General features: G+C 40.7%; 1 protein-coding gene across 1 annotated transcript in view; it reads left to right on the top strand.

The window, feature by feature from the left end:
• CNTN6 (contactin 6) overlaps window positions 1–18,694 on the top strand; it is a 103,705-nt gene extending 85,011 nt beyond the window's left edge. The window contains exons 11-21 of the mRNA XM_009645962.1: window positions 2,627–2,802; window positions 3,143–3,260; window positions 4,130–4,288; window positions 4,380–4,529; window positions 8,193–8,263; window positions 11,000–11,234; window positions 11,790–11,905; window positions 13,191–13,377; window positions 15,873–15,985; window positions 17,716–17,884; window positions 18,594–18,694. Of these exons, the coding sequence (XP_009644257.1) occupies window positions 2,627–2,802; window positions 3,143–3,260; window positions 4,130–4,288; window positions 4,380–4,529; window positions 8,193–8,263; window positions 11,000–11,234; window positions 11,790–11,905; window positions 13,191–13,377; window positions 15,873–15,985; window positions 17,716–17,884; window positions 18,594–18,694 (1,595 nt within the window). The remainder of the gene's footprint in view (window positions 1–2,626; window positions 2,803–3,142; window positions 3,261–4,129; window positions 4,289–4,379; window positions 4,530–8,192; window positions 8,264–10,999; window positions 11,235–11,789; window positions 11,906–13,190; window positions 13,378–15,872; window positions 15,986–17,715; window positions 17,885–18,593) is intronic.
• The last annotated feature ends 2,861 nt before the right edge of the window (window positions 18,695–21,555 follow it).

Here is a 21,555-nt window from a genome sequence, read left to right as displayed (position 1 = left end):
GCAGTTTATACCTGGCATCAAGGAGCTCATCTTAGGCTCTCTGAGACGCCTGGGAAGCTGGACCCTACTGTTTACTCATATCCAGACATTGAGCTTACCAAAGGAAGGCTCAGGAAACATGTTGTTCCCCATCTAATTGACTGGCGTTGTAAACAAGCCTTGGTGGGGCCAGCCCTCTCCATTCCCACTGCACAGGAGACAGGACCCATAGAGGTGACCCTTGCAGCAATTTCAGAGGAGCCAGTTCCCACCTCCTGGTTCTCCCAGCTCCACCACACAGGCCAGATCCAGGGGATACATGAGGTGAGGGACAGCCCAGGCTGATTTGCCAGTCCCTTCAACATCCTCCTGTAAACCAGGCATAACCTTTTGCATCATTTATGAGAAAGTATATATAGAGACACCTCTCCTGCAAAGCTAAAGACAGGGCCGGCAAAACTCAAGTGGAGTCTGGAAGAAAGCATACCATAAACATTCAGAGCAATGTCGAATTTCCACTTTGAGGTCGATTGTGGCATTCAGGGGAAGATCTTGCTTCTTTGATCCCCTGTTTCATTGGCTTTAAAAGCTCAGTGTAGAGGTGAACACGGTTTATAGGTTTAAGGAAGGAGTCTAACAGAATGACTTCAAAGGAAGAGATGACAAGTTTGGAGGACCATATCAGGCCAACAGATCGTGCCTCTCCACCTGCTAGTGGCAAAAAGAAGTTCCAGCTATCACAAAAGTAACTTTCCAATTTTTAACGTATACCAGGGTATTATTTTTTGCCTCTTAACATATACAGCATTATTGCAAGTAATGGAATTTCTCTCCTCAAAGTGTTATTCATGCAGTTCTATTTCAGCTGTGAGAATAAGAAGTACAAGAGAAAAAGCAAGGAAAGAAAACTTTGTGGAGGTCCTCTGTAGTTCCCAGATATTTTTCAATGTTATTCTACAAAAGTTACCTGTACTTCACAATGGAATTACTTCATTTGAGATTTATGGAGCCAAGTTCTTTGCCAGCGTGTGCTGAAATCAGTGGAGTTGTGCCAACAAAGAATATGGCCCTTGAATCATCTGGAATTTATTGCATCTGACACACTGCTTCCAGGGAGAGGAAGAGATTTCTCTAACCTAATGATCGAGTATCTTCAAGACAGTCATCTGAGGCCTTCACATCTCTGCAGTCCTTGACTTCAGACAAACTGATGGAGCTGCCACGATGATAGTTTTATGTGGTTGTGAAGAGCAATCAGAGCACGCAGAGAAACCTGAGAAAGCAGGTTCCAAGTCTGAGCTCTATCTCCCGATGAGAACCTCTGACACTCTCTTAACGATACCAGAAAAAAACCCACCTAATTTGCCTATAATAATAAAAATCAGACAAGTTCTTTCTTTGCTTTCCTTGGAAAAGATTACCTGATGCCTGCAGCAGGTATATCACTGAAACTAGTGAGATCCAGCCTTATTTTAAAAGGTTAGCAGAAAATGCTATTGTATCTTACCTTGTTTCTACTTGACCACTGCCATAACAGTCACTCGCCCAATGCAGCTCAGATGCTGGGAAGAAGCCCTTCAAGTTTCAGCCCATATTGCCTGTCTGTACCCACGTATTATTCAGTTACTGCAACGATGGTGATAGTCTGAATGAAAATGTGTTTGAAGGTAAGGGGGTTGGATGCCCCATCATGCATCAACCCTTTGGACCCAAGGCCTTGGTAAAACAAGAATCTTGACTTTTCAAGTACCTTTCTAACACATAGGGTTAAGTCAGAATGAATGCTGAACTAATACAGCTCGTGCAAATTTTCTTCTCCTCCTCTCACATTATTTTCAGAATGTATTAATATTGTTGAATAGGTTCTGCTCTCATTTTATTCATGTGCCTCTAAATTCTCACCATTTTATAACACTTTCATGCACAAAAGCTTTATTCAAGGGAATTGCTTACAACAAAGTGGTTGTTATTTCTAATCTATCTGCCAGTCATATCAACAAAAGTGAAGCCATATAAACCTATTTTTTACCCTCCAGTGAGCTACTCGTTCCCTTAATAGGAGCTGCAAGTTTGTTTCTCAGTGTAAGGGGTTAAAAAAGATTACATAAATAGTTTTTCTCCCTGTGAAGATATCTTCTTTGAAGCTGTAACGTAAGCAACACTGTGCAGTAAACTACCACTAATATTAATATAGATTAAGGATCTCAATGTATAAAGCAAGAGGAGATGAACAGCAATTTTGCTTTTGCTGCAGTTTCCTATAAGGAGAGATTTTTCAAGTTTGAAGAACCGTGAGCATATTTTTAACAGTCTTAATAATGAATTCTGCACTTTTTGAGCTGCAATCATATCTATTGACTACGGGCTGTACAAAGTAATGTATGCCTAATTTAGCATGTTGCCTCTGACATCTGCTCACTCCAGAGGCACACGGCATGCTCATTGTATTGATACTGCAAAAGTAATAGGCTACAGGCAGGTAAGAGTGCTCTGAAATCATCACCGTATTAGAGATAATTTTCTTTATTATGGAACATTTGGGCCAATTTTAAATCATTTCACAAATGGTACAAAACTCATTCAAGTTCTACTATTTTTATAAGCATGTTAATAAAAAGGAATTTTTTTTTTCTTTTTGTCTCCACAGAAAGGACTGTAATTACTACTCCACCTTCTAATATGGATGTAACAGTTGGAGAAAGCATAGTCCTTCCTTGCCAGGTGTCTCACGACCCCTCCGTTCATGTGGTGTTCACATGGTCATTCAATGGCAATAGAATTGATTTTAACAGAGGAATGCACCATTTTGAAAGAATTGGAAGAGTAAGTTTTTTAAACTCTTTAGTGTTTAATAAAACTATTTGCCACAGTCTTCAGACGACACAAATATTTATCATAATTCTTCCATTGCTATTTATATGCATGGCAAATCACTGTTTCTTTACAAGGGCTGCAGCCATTTATTTTTCTTTCTTAAACTTCATAAAGGTGCTTGAGTTATTTGTGAAGCCATAATAAAAATGTCCACATGAAAGAAACTGATGACAGCAATGAATATTTTAATTTAAAAGCTGAATTTTTTATTAATATTGAGCAATTTATAAAAATGTCCAGTATGGAAACCATGTTGTGAATGATTAGTTTACTTTCTTTGTATCTCTAGGAATCTGTTGGGGATTTGATGATAAGAAATATTCAGCTCCATCATTCTGGGAAATATGTGTGCATGGTACAAACAACTTTAGACAGTCAATCTGCAACAGTAGATATAATTGTAAGAGGTATGTCTGTTAAATGTAGACACATATATCTTCTGGAGGAATTAGCAATGCTTAGCATCCGCTGTTGTTTAAATGGTTCCTAGGATATCAATTCAGCATTTCAGAACTTAAATATTATATATCTTGTACCCTTGGCCCCCAAATTGGAGGGAGATTCTGGCCAGCATGGTCGTAGTGTGCAACTAACCCAGGGAGATCGGTGCAGTTCTGCCACAGCCTCTTTGGGAGGTAAATTTTTCTGGCCACATAGGTCAATGTGGCGGGGCGTAGGGAAGTCCTCTACTTTCAGCAGGCTGCTGTCACCTGCTCCTTGCTGGGCATCTCTGGGTCACTGTGCAGCCTGGGAAAAAAAAAGACACCTGGCGCCTTTCCATTATTTGGACATAAAATGAAAAATTATTTTCTATGGTCAACTAACTGATCATTTTACTGCCAGCAGCGAGAGAAACGACGTTATGAGAGCAGATCCTCTAAACCCGAGCAGAAATCAGAAATCTGTGTAGTGCACCATCTTGCATTCTTTCTAAACCTCAGTTTTGATTAAATTCAATAGAAATTCTGGAAATGTTGGATGGTTCAGCAAAAACCACACTGGGTACCTTTCTTTGTCAGGCAAAAAAAAAATCATTCCCTTGTTTGCAGTTTTCATATTAGAAATATAAAGACATTCATTTTCCTGACTCAAAGTCCTGATTAATTAGAAAAATGTAATACAGGACAAAGCCATCATTTAGAGATTGTGTTGCTTTTATGAAACTGCAGCTTCATGAATAATTCCACTGACTTGAGAAAGTAAGAGTTGCCCAACCCAAGCCAGCAATGAATATTCTCTTCCTAAAACCTTCCTCTTAAAATGCTAATCATATTAGGCCCCCCAGGTCCACCAGAAGATGTTAAAGTTGAACACATTTCTAGCACTACTGCTGTGTTATCCTGGAAGTCTGGAATAGATAATAATAGTCCAGTCCAGATCTACAGTATTCAGACAAGGACTCCTTTCTCAGTTGGATGGCAGGCAGTCGCAACAGGTGAGCAGTTTGAGAGTCACCTTGCATTTTTTGCATATACCACTAGTTACTCCAAAAATAAACTGTCATGACATATTTATTTTACCTTTAGTTCCTGAAGTCGTTAATGGTAAGACTCGCAAAGCAACAGTGGTTGACTTAAGCCCTTGGGTTGAGTACGAGTTTCGCGTGGTTGCCAGCAATAGCGTTGGAGTTGGGGAGCCAAGCAGACCGTCGGCTCTACTGAAAACTAAAGCAGCAGGTAAGTCCCTAGTTTCTGTCAGGTTTTTTTCCACACAGACACATTGCCACCTCCCGGGTGTGAGAATTTCACTGCAGCAGAGCCCCTCACTCCTACGGGGTTACTTACATATCTGCCTGGCATGTTAGGCTGTGGCTGCTATGGCTTCATGACAGCAGACCTGCACTACCGATGCAAGGCGTGCCTGGACATGATTGAGGTACTGCATGCTTTGCTCTCCGGTTTGGAGATCACTTGGGCCAGCAATAAAGGCTGGAGCTGGCCCATGCTTCCTCCCTTTGATATGTCCCAAAATATGTCTAATCCTCATGCCTGAACACAAGCTTTCATTCAAGCAATGGGGCAGCAACATTTGTTTTCTTCCAATTATAACCGCGTTTATACTCTGCTCAGGGACTTGCTTAGAAAACGATGAAGCCAGCTCTCTGGCGTGTCCTAGCACAAGCATGTAATGCCTCTGCTGCAGAGGGTATTTGATATCTGAGCATCGGTAGGGACAGGATATTGGCTTTAACTGGAGGAAATAAATTACAGCATCCAAAGCCCAGTGAAACTAATAGCTTCCACTGACTCCAGGGCGGGATCCTTACTATCTGTCTGTCTAACCTTTACACATTTATCTTCTGGGACTTGGAACCTCATAGGAAGGAGACTCATTTTTGGATGACCGATGCTGTCAGTCCTTTGACCTACTCAGTTTGGTACAATTTATATGAAGCCCAAACCTTTGGTTTGTTTTACGTTTCTCCCAGCTCCCTGCTTATCAACTCTCTCCCACCTATAAAATCAGTATTTATAGGATGGAAAGCAGTGAAATGGAAGCAGCTTTTACAATCCATTTCTCTTCTCTGTTTATCTCATTTGCCGAGCTCTGAAGTTTGGCAAGCTGCATTTCAAGACAGAACTCAAAATACAGTATTGGACATTATACAGCAGAAAAGACATATATCCTTAGAGAGGGGCATCCTTGTGTTTCTCAGAATACCTACAACATTTGTCCCATGGCAGAATTATTTCAAAATGTATTAAATCAGTTGATTTAAATTTAATAAGTTCTTTTTCCTATTGTGGAAGAAAAAACTTATACTGAGTACTGGTGCCAGAAAAAAACTATTTGATCATTAAAACACCAATTTTAATAGATTTTGTCAGCTTTCCAGGCACAGAGAGACATCAAATGAGTCTTATCAGCAGGCAGGACTGCCTGGCCAGTGTGGCAGCAAAGCAGATTGCAGGCTGCTCCCAAGCAAAGGGAAGAGCCTGAGAGCCTCCAGCCTGGAAGGATGGACTGATCCTGCCTGGGCTTAAGTGTCTGGGAAAAGCATGACCGAGTGGTCCGTGACTCCTTCCTCCACCAGGAGAACCACATGCGAGGAGTAAGGAGCAATGTGAAAAGGGAAGGCTAAAGAAAAGCTGGAGGCAGGAAGAGGCCAGATTTTCTAAATTTCCCAGCAGAGTATCACAGATGTATGTTCTCCATTACCTGATTGATCATGAAGTCAAAATTTAGTCCTGAGAAGGTCTTTCTTGCTGTTGCCACCGTGGGGCTTTGTAAAGTGTGATATTCAAAACCTCCTATACTTTCTGTAAAAGCTTTCATCGTTTAAAGCTTTTGTTTGTTTTTTTTTTTTATTAGAGGGATTCACAAGACTAGGGCTGGAAAGAGAAAGAAACAATAAAATTAATATTATTTATCATGGCAATAGCACAAGGAACATTATTTCCTTACAGTGTAGCCCTATCTGAAGCTTAACAAAAGGAATAGACAAACTCGGTTCAGGTTCAGTTGCTTAACCTCTTCGCTGCTGTCTCAAAACATTGCTGTGCAGTGGGAGAAATAACAGATTATCTTTAAATTTTTTATCAGAATAGGAAACTGAAAATAGTATGCCAGTGTGGACAGTAGAAGACTGGCCATGAAAGGGTGAATTTGAACTTCACTGTTCTAATAGCTATTTTGCCAGCTGAAATCTGAGCATTAGTAGATTTGTGGATGCAAATGAGCCACTGTTCGTTTCATTAAAATGGAGCTGAGAATTAATTGAGCCTCTGTTGGTGCACTCAGCTGTAAATTTTCATCTGTTTCTCAACTATGACCCAGTTGAGGCTCTGCTGAGCAGTACTACAAATTTTTTCCCCATGCAAATGTAGTAAGTACTGAACACATTTAACACATGAACTAATTGAGCATCAACCGGTTCATGAAACAGTGAAACACTAGGCTGGAAAGTCTGCTTTGCCATTTTTTCCTTTAATGTAGTTCTTTTCAGTCGCAGATTATTTGCCTCTGATGTGCACAGAGACATTGATTGTGCATGACAAAATTGAATACCTATGCTAAACGCTCCAGAAGAGCCTGTCCATCTGCACTTGCACTCATTTTTAAGACTGCACAACGAAATTATCGTGAATTTTCTACACTTCTAGAGAGGATGCAATCACATAGAGATTTATATGTGGACTTGAATCTAGAAGTGATAAATATAACACAAATTTCTGTAAACTTAAAGGGCTATTGCCTTTATTGCCTCTACTAGAGCTGGGCTAATGCTGGGTGGAAGATACAGGAAAGGGCAGGCGGGCATTGCAAAACTTGCCAAAAGCTCTGAAAAAGCTTCTGAGATATGACTGTCCCACCTATTTCTGACCCTGTCCTCAGCCCTGTCTCAACACATCCCATTTCCAGACAGTGAGAGCTGAATGAAGGGAACAACAAAACAATCTTGACATTTCTAAGAATAGTACCAAGGGTTTGGAGAAGATAAAGAGAACAAACGCCCTCTTATAGGGGGTTTCTGCCTCAGTCAGTTGCAGGGTTGTCCTCTCTTGATGCTTCTCCAGCAGCTGAAGAGGGACATGACATCATCCTTGCAAGGAGATCTATGGCCAACTATGCAATAAGAACAAGGCTGGTCTGTCTATATTCCATCCATTACACCACAAACCAGTTTCCCCAAACTGTCAGTATTTATAGGCTAATGGGGTGGGGAAGTTTATGGAAATATAGAGGAAGCGGCAAGAAATGCTGATATTTTCCTTGCCTCTCCACCAAGAGCCATTTGAGCGATGAGAAGCCTCTTCAGCCTGGAACACCAGCACATTGATTGACCTTGACCCTGTACCTATGGTGCCATATACCTGGAGCAATGCTGGGGAAATCAGGCTCTAATCAATGAACTTTTGGGTGCTTACAGTGTTGGGAGAAGGAGAAAAGCAAATTAAGAGTTTTGAATTTCCTAAGAAAAGCATACAGCCAATTAAAAAAATTAATATATTGCTCCAACAACATGTTTACTGAACAAATGCATAATTAGTAAATCAGTAGTGTTGCAGCTACAGTCTGAATGGAACATCATTTTGCCAATTAGTTGATGAGGCATAATAATGTCAGATACTTGATGCTACTAGCTTCTTTAATTAATTTTTTGAACCAGGGTACTCATGTATCAAATGCATCTGTGGCTTCAGCCTTATAAACTTGAAAATGTGTAAACATAATTTCAGTTCATTTAAAATGTACTGTTGTATAATACAGTCCCTGTTCAACGTGTCGAAAGGCAGAATAGCTGCATGTGAGCTAGGAAAAGCTCTAATCATCCGGTTGACGAGACCCCCGGCACTAGCGGTGGGTAGTTCCAAGCACCAACATCTTTTCTTCTCCAGTTCCTGTCGTGGCACCAACGAACGTCAGCGGAGGAGGAGGGAGCCGTTCTGAGCTGGTCATCACATGGGAGGTAATTGTGAGATCAATTAACCTAAGCTGTCTAATCGAGAACAGTCCACGGGTGAAATCACAGCCCTGCTGAAATCCAAAGGCTTTTGGTCATTGACTTTGGCTGAGCCTGGATTTCATCCTGCATCTGGAGAGAAAACAGCCTGTAAGATATACAGCAAGTTTTCTGTGTTATAGCAAACAATTTATAAAAATAAACAGTTTAAGAGGCATGTTATAAAGATGTTTAGAAGTCTGTATAACCCTCTTATCTCCATTGTACAGGAGGTGCTTAACACACTAATCTGCTTGGCCATTTTCTGCATTAACATTTTTCATACTTTTGTTTACATGTTTTTTATTCTGGAACACTGTGCTGACAAGACATATCCTATTATGCGTTAAAGGAGATGAGCCCTTTAATTCTCCAGCACTCCAGTGAGAGGAGAGAATATACATTTTCAGAACAGTTAATACCACATTACAAATCGCAACGGGTGAGTGCAGGTCATTTCAGCGAGCAGAAAGTAAGCACTGTGGGAAGGAGCCCTCCTCCTCTGGCCACCCAGAAGCCTCCCCACGGGGACCGTGATGAAGGCAGGCAGCATCCTGCAAACCCCGTGCAGTGATGGGGCAGGTGCTTGGTCGGGGCTCCAACCCTGATGGGAATACTCCCCAAAACACAGCTCCCAGCCTCTGGGTTTTTCATTGCTGTTGAAAAATACATGGGAAGTTAATGTGGCTCAGCTAATTAAATCTCTCCCTGGCTTTTAAGACATCTGTCTGAAGTAGGAGTTACCCCATGCCATCAGCAGCACCCAGCCTGGAGGGCAGGGGCCAGGCAGCCTTCCCAGGGATCTTACAGCTGCGGCTGTCTCAGAGGCTACACGAGATGACCTCTGTTTAGTTCCTAATGTGGGACAGGGCCTCCAAAAACATAGGGTTCCCTTTGTAAGTCACGGAAAACATTTATTAATGAAAAAAAAAAAGAGTTCTCATTCAGCTTAAGCAAGGAAAGCAGCCTGCTCCCCCACTTGACTTCATTCTTTTTCAAAGAAACAACCAAGCTCATGTATACAGTTTGAAGGAAAGGCGAAGGAATTAAATTAAACTAAAAGTGATGAGTGAGTTATCTGGGTTCTCCCGTATGCTAGAGAAAATGTGCCATTTAACCAGCCTCTTGGGGGAGGAAGGGAAGTGACGGGAAAAGAATGAGGTCAAAATTAAAGAATCCCCACGAGATAAATAATATTGTCCATACTTTCCCCTCTCCATGCTCCAGAGTGAAACTTCACGTTTTACTGAACTAAATGTTCCTCCATATGCATCTTTCACTGTTTTGTTTCATTTTCCCCTCTACTGATCTACTCTTTGGGAGCAGAAGAAGATGAAAATTGAAAACAACCTGAGAGATCTCAATCAAATTATCCCATTGGACTCCATAGTGTGTCCTGAAAAATAGTCGGAAGAAAGACTAATTATGCCAGGCTAACAACACTGAACACGACTCTCCAGCTTTCTGTGATGAACTCACTAAACATCTTGATTAAATCTGAGGTCACGGAAGCCTCAAAAACAAATTAAATGCTCTAGAAAGTAGCTTGAACTCCTATAAACCCCCAGTGGACCATCATCACTCACACTTAACTCTCTCAGGACTGGGCAATAGCTCGAAGGGAGCATATCGGGGAATTAATGTTTGTGAAACACTTAAGGAAAGACACATTTGTTGTGTAGGGCAGGCGAGGGCTATTATTAGAATTAGAAGGAATTTATGAAGAAAAAAAATCAGAAAGTGCCCTGAAATCTTCTGGTGTACGTCCCGATTTTTTTTCTCCCATCTTCTCACGCCGTTAGTGCTCCCAGTAGTTTCTCTGCAGGAGAGGAGCTTGGAGCCTGGAATGATCACAAGGGCTGTGGTTCTGCCCCTATATTTTTCTCTCTCTTTTTGCACCATTTTTCAGGGCTGCTTTTCCGTGCGCCTTACTTTGATGCAAGCATCTAAAATAAATGAAGCTTTGCTGAGCAAAACTTCCTTCCTCCATGTATGAGTGATCTTTGCTTGTTTCATAAACGTTTTCTTGCTTTGAGAAGCCAATGTAGAAATATTTTTTAGCCCAAGAAAACACAAAAGTTCATGCTGGATACAATGTTGATGTAATTGCCCGTTCAGTCATAGTCATTAATACACATCTTGACATGAGAGTTTATTAATAGAAACATCAATTTGCCATGTTGACTTGCAATAACATTTCTGTTCTAAACAAACGTAAATAAGAAGACGTTCATGCACTTGGGATTTTCACTTGTGCTAAAAAAAATATGTAAGTACTGTACTCATATGCAGGCAATTTTGCAGCTGATGCACACTTCTGTGTACACATTTGCTCTTTTCCTCACTTTTTTTTTCTTTAAAAATAATTTATTTAAAATTAACATTCCTATACCACTTGGGGAAAAAACATCGGCTACAACCTGTACTGAGTGAAATGCTTTTAATTTTGAAAACTTCATGCCTGAAAGAGAGTAACTTTAATGGAGCTGATCAGATCTTTTGTTTCTAAATTGATTGCCTCAATAGATTTATTATTTTGATTTTTATTTCAATATTACATTGACTGATGGAGCAAACATTATTATCTTCTCTGAGGCACAGTCAACTAAATCAATACCACTAAAATATACTCAGAGAATGAAGATTCAATTAAAACGGTGTGTACTTGCAAATGCTTATTGACTGCCTGCCTTGTCACTACAGCCAGTTCCAGAAGAACTACAAAATGGGGAAGGTTTTGGCTACATCATTATGTTTCGTCCTCTTGGCTCAACAACCTGGACAAAAGCAGTGGTGGCTTCAGTAGAAGCAAACAAATATGTTTACAGGAATGAAAGCATTACACCCCTCTCTCCTTTTGAAGTGAAAGTCGGGGTCTACAACAACGAAGGAGAAGGAACCCTGAGCTCCGTATCCATTGTCTACTCAGGAGAAGACGGTAACACGCGTTACTCTTATTAGTAATGGTTGTGTAGCAGCAACAGGTCCCAGATATGATCAGACACATCTCCACAGGGATATTAAGGAGCTTGCTCAAAGCTGCTCATTGAAGATTGACAAGAAACACGAGGCGGAAGGTGGGAAATTGGAGTAAACAAAAGCAAGGGGCAGATTTTCAGAATCGCTTTAAGTAGACAGCATGTTTCAACTTCTTTGTCCCCAAGAAGCTCCAACTCCATGGGCTGGGAAAATCAGGAGACATTCAAAAGCATGGCTCTCAGAGGGTCTAGGTTTTCAGACCACTCAGTGCAGCTGATTTCTGAAAAATCTGTCCCAGCTTATGGGTAATGACCAATTTTGGAAATTTATGGGTTTGTTGGTGTTCCAGAATAAACGGGCAGCAAAGCTAAGGATTCACAGCGGGTTCCCTGAGCCCCTGCCTGCTGCTTCCCCCCACGATCTCTTCCTCTTTCTTGAATCTCCCTCAGTTTTGGCAAAGCACTCTTTTGGTAACACAAATGTTCCACCAGCTGTGTTTTCTCCCACCACCCAGAGCCGCAGATAGCACCAGCGGGGGCTTCAGCACTGAGTGTTTCGGCGGCAGAGGTGGAGGTCTCCTGGCAGCCCATCGCGTGGAACAGGCACACGGGCAGGGTGCTGGGCTATGAGGTGAGGCAGCTGGTGCTGGTGCCTGGCACCTTACAGATGTCTCTTTCCCAGCCACATTTGTATTCTGGTTCCTCTTCTTTTGCTTCCAAGTTAACAGACAACGGAGCTCTCCACCCGACTCTCATTAGTAACATTTCACCTGCGATAATCAGAAGCATTTAGAGACCAGGACTGCAGCTCTGTCCCAGAATTTTTGTAATGTAAATTAAAACCTCAGGATGAATCATTTGTGGTGGCCACTATAAAAGGACTCATGCTTGACTCCACGAAACAAAGCTGATCCTCCTCTTCTTACACAGCTGTGACGCTTTCTGAGCACGATGGGGTATTTGATAGCTTGAGGGCACGCACACGACCCATAGCATCGCTTACCAAAGAAACCAGGATAAATGCACTTCATTTCTGTCCAAAGCTCGTGCTGCGGCGTATTTGAAAGGCTTTTGGCTTCTCATTCCTGTTCGTAGTGAGCATTTACCAATAACCGACAGGCTCTTTGCCCTGTGCACTGGGGTGCGTTGCTGGTGTGGCGGCGCCAAGTCCAGGGCCGGATCCAGGAGCAGATATTTCAGGGTCTGAGCAGGGGGAGCTGTGAGGATGCATGGATGCTGCCAGACCCCCGTGGCACTCGGCTAGCTGGGCTGCTTCTGGCTTCGCTCTGGACTCCAGCACCCACAGGGAGCGGGAATGATTCCGGGGCATTTTACTTGCACGGTGAAACAATTATTTTTTATCTTTTAGATAAGATAAACCAAGAGTGAAGCAAGTCAGAAACACTTTAAATTCTGTCCTACCCCTACAAATGTATAAACAAAGAGAATAGGAGTCATGTGCAGTACACAAAGCTTTCTAAATCAATTATTCACTGAAAAAAAACCCCACAGGTCTAAATAGCTGTCACCGAATCAAAACTAGAGGCAGGATACAAAATAATTAAAAAACCTCTTAGATGACTGAGATAAATGTTTTGTTGTATCTTTTAAAGTTTTCTTCAAATGTGTTCAAACCATAAAACCAAACAAGCTTTTAAAATTTCTCACCTTACCAAAGGTTTCCTTTTGGCCATCTATAAAGTTAAGGATTTCATTTACTTCCTTAATTGGTACGCAGTCTCTGAAATTTTATTTCTTCTCTATAAATATTCATGCTTGGGTTTATTTCCTGCTAGTTTTGAATACAAAAAATCCTGTATTCCTTGAAATCTTCATTGTTAGCATGTCTGCCTCCCCGCCAAATCTGTAATTGATGGGAAACAAGGAATTGCCTGGTTTTTGTTCTCGCTTTTCAGGTTTTATATTGGACTGATGATCCCAAGGAAAGCACAGCTGGTAAAGTCAGAGTCAATGGGAACATAACAGCCAAAAATATCACAGGACTAAAAGCTAACACAGTGTATTTTGCAACAGTTCGAGCTTACAACACTGCAGGGATGGGGCCCTCTAGCACCCCGGTAAATGTCACCACTAAAAAATCACGTGAGTATTCAATTTTGTACAACAAATGTTGCAAACTCCCAAGTGTGATAGTGACATTTCAGCTTACCGTGCCCCATGGCTGATAAATGTTGCAATATCGAAGCAAACCAGATCCCAAATTTCTTCATAAAATTAAGCAACAAAATCTGTGGCTAAGAAACTTTTCCATCTCTTCCCTGATGATATTTCTGTGGTCACCATCAAATTTATTCACACTCTGGTGTTAAGGTTATTAACATTATATTTAGCCTGGGCTTCAGCTCTGTCTCAATGAAAGCCAAAATTCTCATCAACTTAAATCAGGCCTGGGAAGGTTATTTCATTTACCCTGTTTGATTTATATGCTAAAGCAATTCTGTACACCTACAACATTAGGTAACGCTGGTGTTTGTGTTCCTATAGAGTAGCAACCGTTGGGAAGGATTTCCTTCTGCATTGCAAGGGCATGCCACTTGCTTTCACAAGATCTCAAAAGGGATGCAGAGTCAGTAAAGGAAAGATGTTCCACAGGTCCGACAATAGAGTTAGGGGTGGGAATATGGGTTTGGTTTTTTTAAAGGAAAATATTCAATGCTCCAAATAAAGTGCTTTTTTGAGACCTTTAAACTGTGCACTCCTGATGGCAGCATATGGGATACATTCATATAAATACTATTTAGTCATTAATTTTTTTAATTTTTGGCAATTGTAGAAGCAAAACCATATGCTAGTCTGCTTGTGAGAAGCAACTTCATGAAACCAATGCTTTCATAGGCCCATCCTCCAAGTTAATAAGGAAGAACTGAGCATCCTCCTGTGGGATTGAACCCATGAAGTAAATGTTCACTAAGAGCAGTTGTAAAGAAGGAAATCTTGATAATCTGCTATGTACCCAGGTGCCCCAAAGTCATCACTGTTGAAGCATTCCAGGTTTTTTATACTTTCCTTGGACTGTGTTTTCCCAGTAAGCAACTGATGAGCCCTTTTGCACAAAAAGGGAAATATTTCTCCTGTCTTTCACCAGTTCTTAAATGTGCTGTTGCATGGATTACTGAAGTGCAAGACAGGAACCAAGTTGTACAATGTGTTCATGATAAAAGTTACCATTTAATGTAAGTAACATAAACCGAAATAAAGCTAGAGAAGGTATTTTTTAAGGACTCAAACAGAACTCTTCTCACAGGCAATTTATTAATGGAAAATAGACTCATGTCTGGAAATTATTCTCTATATCTGTATGTGCATATGTATGAAAGACAAGTTAAAGACATGGCAGTCAAGTGACAAGACATTTAAGGAATAAATTTGCTTTTGTTTTACATTGGCTTAATCTTCTGTCAAATTCAGGATTGTGCTAATGGTTCACTTAAAAATTAAAGTAAAAATAACCCTTTTACTATTTAAAAACTTATATTAAAATTTTAAGCTCTAGTCTCTGAAAGATGCAAGCACTTTCAACAGGAGTAGAGGCAATATGTCAAGAGAATATAAACAATGTACGTCTAGAGCAGGAGCTTTAGCGTCAAGGTAATAGCTCTATCTTCCTACTCACTGTCCATGATTCCTATAATGTTCTGTGCGTGCCATTACTGTAAAGACTAAGCACCAGCAATTTATTCTGCCTCCCTGGGAAATGAAAGAAGTTATGGAGTATTACCAAATCAACACTTCCAAGTTAGATACATTAATCGTCAATAGATAGGAACTGTAGGAGAAAAGAAGGATCCCAGGTGTTAAGCATTTTATACTCAGGTCTGGGATACTCCCAACATGTTTCTCCAAATCTCTCCTTCTTTTCTTAATTCTATTCAAGTCCTTATTTCCTCGAACACCCCCAGTGCCGTCCTCCCAGGCAGGGTCCAGGAGGACACACCATGGAGAAGGAGCTAATGTGTTGTTCTAAATCTGAGATACAGTTCAAACACACAGTTTCGACTTCACATGTTCACACAGGATTCGATTTCAGTCACTCGTAGGCAAATTTTCAAAGTCCTGGCACTTAGGCATAAAAAGCCTTTGAAAAGCTACTCTCAGCCTATTGTGCTGAGAATTTATAAAATCCTACAATGTTTCATGATGGATCACATGGAGACTTTAATGTGTAGCTCTTTGTAACCTGTCCTCATGGCTGATGAAAACTTGTCTTTTGTATTTTGCTCTTACTTTTAGCTTTTTCTGAAATCCATACAGCAAAACATTCCCTCGTACATTAAAATACAGATAAGAACAACATAGTACTTAAACAAAATCTATCAAATATAACTTGAACTGTCAGGTACTGTCAGGCTTTTCCTAATTTCGAAAATGAACTCTCACAGTAAGTGGGTTTGTGCTATGAATAGGTCTTTATTCTGACTAATACGAGAGAAATGATGGACTGGAAAGTATTTTTTACTCTTTTAGATTTGAATCACCCATGCATTTGCTACTTCCATGTCAGCAGCTCATTCAATTATGCTATGCAAATTAATATGCAGTTGTATCTTGTGATTATCATCATCATCTTTTTTTTAAAGCACCGAGTCAACCCCCCGCAAACATTGCCTGGAAGCTGACAAATTCCAAAATCTGCTTGAACTGGGAACACGTAAAAACCATGGAGAATGAATCAGAGGTGCTAGGCTACAAAGTAAGTAATTTCTTTGTCTCATTAACCACATATGTTGTTTATAACAGAGGGACAAACAGTGACTTGTTGAAATGCGGCTGCTGATTACCTGGAAAACAGTGACTTTTCTGGAGTTCCTGGGATAGTTGGCTGACATTTATACAAATGGAAGAAGAGCAATGCTCATTCAGAGCAGGACCTCTTTATCTCAACACGGGGATTTTCTGTCCCCAACGCTAGATATCTCTTGTCTCCTTTCCCTTGTACTCATGTAAGATTCTTGCATTCACTTCTTCTTTGGAAAGGAGTTTCATACGTATATAAGAGGTAGAGAACAGTCTCTTAGGCATTAGACAGGTATAAAACACATTTAATAGTTCTCACTCTCTGGCAATTCATAAATATACCTTTGAAAATAGACAGGAAGATACTCACATAAAAATCAATGTGAGCGAAGTAAAATGCACTTCCATAAATCTATTCTTTAAGGAAAGGAGAATTTAGTTTAAAGTTGGTTTGCAGTGGCTCTGACCCCAAAAGACTTATGGAAAGACTTTTTCACTCCTAAAGGACTGTAAAAATAGAGGTGGAGAGTGCTTACATGAGGAAAGGTTCTCAGGATCCAGATCCTCATGTTGCTAAGCATTTTAGTGTCTACACAGAGTTATTTATGCCTAGGGAAGAAAAGGACACAACTCCCCCCCACCTTTCTTGAGATCATATTCTTTTCCACCCTAGTGAGTGTGTTTGAGGAGCTCCACATGCTGGGGAAAAAGTTAAAACTAGACGATTAAGCTTTTTTCCTTTGTGTCTAACCTACCTGCTTCCAGGCTACGCTTGCTTATTACATTTTGATGTGGAAAGGGTGCTTCAAATACTTGCTGTGGTATTTACTGTATGATTGCTGCTTCTCCTTCTGCTTTGCTCTTCAGTTGCTCTTCTTAGCATAAATATATCAAAAGATTGTCAAGATAAAGGAGCCAAACACTGTCATTGCTGTGCTAGCAAGGAGGAAAGGCTTCTTGGAGGAAGAAAGCTGACTGTAGTCCGTAGACTCCCTGTCTGGACTCCCCAAGCTGCTCGGCACCTTGGCCCAATGATTCATTAGCAAAAAGTCCCACGTGCAGACAGGCGCTGGATCCGTCACGGTCAGTTGTAGAAATGTGCTTCCTAAGCGGAAACCCAGGCGCTACTATCCAAATTCCTGACCATTCTTGAAGTCTCTAAAAACGCACCGCTATGCAGTGTCTCATGCTTTCTTTAGCAAGTGGTAATTTTACAGAAAAGTCAACGTAAGTTTTTCTATTTGATTCTAAATGCTCACCACAAACAGGTGAAATTTAAAAAAAAAAACCTAAAACTTTAGTTGCCAAAGTGTCACATTAATTCTGGATATAAAAGGTGTTACAGGCTGAAGTCTTGTCGAAGGATATGACTAACTTCCAAATTTAAAGAAGAGCATAAGCATATTGGACAAGGATTTCATAACGCTACTTCCAAGGCGAGCCTCAGTTCTCGCAGGCAAAGGCTCTCCTGCCAAACACGGGGGGAGCAAATGCCCGCTGTGGTCTCCATCACAAAATTCTGCAGAATATATTTCTGTGTTCTGAATTAAGTTTAATACTCTGCAGGATGCTAATAATGCTCTGAAAAGTTTGGGACATCACAGGAGATAGTCTCAGCCAAAAAAAAATCCATTAAAACTTAAAAGAACTTAAGTAACTCTTGTTCTCTAATCCCTTTTTACTTAGATTTTGTATAGACAAAACAGACATAGCAAAACGCATATACTGGAGACAAACAACACTTCAGCTGAACTTCTGGTACCTTTTGAAGAAGATTATCTCATAGAAATAAGAACAGTCAGTGACGGTGGGGATGGCAGCAGCAGTGAGGAAATTAGGATTCCAAAAATATCAAGTATGTGAGGGTTTGGGTTTTTTTTTTTTCCTCTGTGAATTTTATTGTGTAGTAAGAAATCTGTGCGCCTCTAAGAAGTAGAATAGATTAAGAGACTTTCCATTACCGTAGCTGGCCTTCCTCCCGTTGCTTTGCCATGCTGGGTACATGCAGATTAGTCTCTGGTACTCTCGCATTCATTAGCAGAGAAAGTATTTTGCACAACACCTAGATGTGACCTTATTTTTAGCGTAAGTCTCCATCTGCCCTGGCCTGTAATGCTCAGGGAAGGACAGAGAAATAAGCTTTCTTATTAAAGCCAAAGCTGCAGCTCTCACATGTAACGTGGCTCTTAATCTGCTCCGGAGCTGCTGCTGAGGCAGAGAACCTCAGCCGTGCTCCACGGCTGGGGCGGGGGCCCGGGGTGCAGTCTCTGCCCTCATAAATACCATATTACACGTGCAAAATGGAGCATAGTTTTGCAATGAACTAGCCCAAACCCTCCCGAAAGCAGGTATTCACAGGGAGGGTGGGAAGCTGATTCGAAACCATACTCCATGGAACCAATACTGCAACTTAAAAAAATAAAGAAATAGAAATGACATTTGTGGCTAAAGTTTCATTCTGAAAATAGAACAAAGATCACTGTTATGCTAGAATGCATAGAATTTATTTTTTTTTACACAAGTTTACTTCTGTCAGAAAATTTTGTATGCTTCTATTTTTACAGGTTTAAGCTCTGGAGGAATAAAATTGTCCCAAAGGGCAAACCATATATTGTCATCTGGGATCCTGCTGTTGAGTTCTGTTCTTATATACCCGTTTCCTTGATGATTAAAGCAATGCTCAGCAATGGACTTTTTAAAACAAACCACGTGTAGATTTTATCTTAATACTTCACCACGACCAACAGTCCTGATAAAGAAAAGTGGGGATGGGGGAGGGAGATAGAAGTGGTATATGATTAAGAAAACATTAACTATCGATATTACATTAATTTTTAAAAATAAGCTTTGAAATGAATGGATAAATGTGTATGCATTAATTAAATGGAGTGGTGCCAAATATAAGTTGAGGTTGTGAGGGAAGTGGTCTCAAATTTTTTACAAACAGTAGTTCTAAAGGAAACTGCTGTGTAATGGTATGTCGAACATGAAAGTCCTGTGCCAAGCTGTTCTAACTGAGAGAAGAAGAGACTTGCAATTGCTTGTGATGTGGATATTATTTATCTCACATTCTTCAATGTAACCTGTAAAAAAAACCCCACTTTCAATTAAATAAAAGCTATTTGTTTACTTTTTGCACTTCTTTGTATTACAGAGGGTGTCATACAATGCATTACACGAAATGTGCTGTACTATTTTCTTCAGAAAAGGGAAACTTAAATAAAAGGAATCGTATGTACCAACTCAAAGCCCATTGAATTCAATAGAAAGACTTTCAATGGCATCAGCAAGCCTTGAACCAGATCTGAATGAGACAGTACCTTTTATAATATGAGACACCTTACATATTCTCAAACGCATTTTAAAGGCCCTTTTCATGCAAAGACCATTCTGATCAACACAACTAGCAGAGGTGCTGAATACCTTTCCTGAAGGGAGATTGAAATGCATCTGTCTTCAGGCAGGTTCAACTGCTCTCTCACCTGATGTTGTTATTCTGTGCTACAGCTTGAAAGTGTAGATTCGTCTTTGGGCTGGATATGAAGGTAAATGAGAAGAACATTGATTTTCATCATCTTGAAATATGAATAAAAGCATCTAATTAAGCCCTTCAATCTATTGAGTTACTAGAATGGCAAATTAAACAGCAGAGCGAGCATGGCTTTCAAGCCAATATGTACAGCTCAACATGTGAAGTCATACTCGCGTCAACTTTAACAACATCCGATAAAAGACATTTTTTTGTTTCATCATTGGGGGACCTTTTCTTCCTTCCCACTTTGCTCTGAAGTATATTTTCTTTTCACCACTATCAAATACGTGTTGTGTCATCTTTGTAACCATTTATAACTATAAGCAAATCAAATATCACCCGATATTTTTTAAAAGAAAAAAGTTCCAATGGGGATGGTGATGTGTAAGCACACGAATGAGCAAAAGGATAGAGGTTCACCTGTGCATGATAATCCTTCAAGCAGCATATTAAACATGTTTCTTATCTATGGGTGTGGGAGGCCAAGTTGGCAGCAAGAGAGTCTAAAACGTGAATAGGAAGCTACCAAAACTTAGGTACCTGAGCTTACTCACAGAGCCCATGTGCTGGACTTCCAGGGTGAACTCCACACACACTGACATAAAATGCAATCAAAAATTATAAAAACATTGCAAAAGCAGGCGCGACAGAACGATGTCCAATTTTGATCTAAGGCCTCCAGAGGATGAAAAGGATATTAAGTCCCTAGACAAGGCATTTCACTTGGAGTTGCACTCACCGTGAGACATTTGCTTCTTGTGTTGACCCTACCAAAGCCACAAGAGAGCATGTTCCGTGTTCTCATGGCTGTGCAGCTGCAGTCTCACTAAAGAAGTGACTGTAGAAACTTGGGGGGGGTTTCTTTATTGTGGATAAGCAAATATCACTCACTCCTGGTGATGTTTAATGATCCCCAATACGGAATTTGACAAAATGTTTCACAGAGTTGACCACTATTTTGTGGAGCTCTGACAGAGCTTTTTGCATCACCCCTTCCCAGCAGCTCTCCAGAAGGAGCTGCCCTCTGCCATGGCGGCTCACTTGCACTCCTTCTTGTGCCATTTTTTCCAGTTAAACTGAATCTAAAATTCTTATATTTCATAACATAAATGCAATCCTTCTGCTAAGTTTAAACAAAACGTCTCTTTTTATTCAAGCAAAGAGAGATTTTCTGTAGAGCAGTTCTATACAACAGAATAGAAGGCCTGAGAGATGCTTAATTACAGGGACTCTCCAGAAATATAATGCCACTTTTGCAAGCCTGTCCTCTGGGATTTCTACAAAGATGCTAATCGCAGGCGTTATTAGGGAGAGGTTTAACATAGCTTTCAAAAGAAAAGAGCAGTTTAGTAAGAAGTGGATATGGTATTAATAATCTTGATAATACCCTAATGAAGTAAAAACATTTTCCTTTGCAGTGAAACTAAACACTGAATCATTTCTTCAGATTTGCTTTCATTTCTGTGTGCATTACTGATGTTCTTCACAAGGTACTTGTCTCCCTGTAGAAGATACTTTTCAAAATCAGGCTCTTGATGTCTCCAGTGTTTAACCTCATAACTGCTGCATTAGGCCTGTTCTGTCATTCCCATGGGAGTAGCCCTTTTTAAAGTAAGGGACAACCTAGGAAGACCACTAACACGAGTAAAGCTATTCCCTTGCCAAATTCCCTTAGGGCTGGAGCAAAGGGGACTGCCGAGTGACTGTTCTGACCTGGGAGCAGAAATTCTAGGCAGTCTTAAGGAGAATACCTTTAAATGTGGTACAGGCTGCAGAGGTGGGCCTGTGTGAACCTCATGAGGTTCAACAAGGCCAAGTGCAAGGTCCTGCACCTGGGTCAGGGTAACCCCCAGTATCAGTACAGGCTGGGGGAAGAAAGGATCGAGAGCAGCCCTGCCGAGAGGGACTTGGGGGTGCTGGTGGATGAAAAGCTGGACATGAGCCGGCAATGTGCGCTGGCAGCCCAGAAGGCCAACCGTACTCTGGGCTGCATC

Source organism: Egretta garzetta, unplaced genomic scaffold (genome assembly GCF_000687185.1).
Source record: "Egretta garzetta isolate BGI_Z169 unplaced genomic scaffold, ASM68718v1 scaffold228, whole genome shotgun sequence".
Lineage (NCBI taxonomy): Eukaryota > Metazoa > Chordata > Aves > Pelecaniformes > Ardeidae > Egretta > Egretta garzetta.
This window is presented reverse-complemented; position numbering and strand designations above follow the sequence as displayed.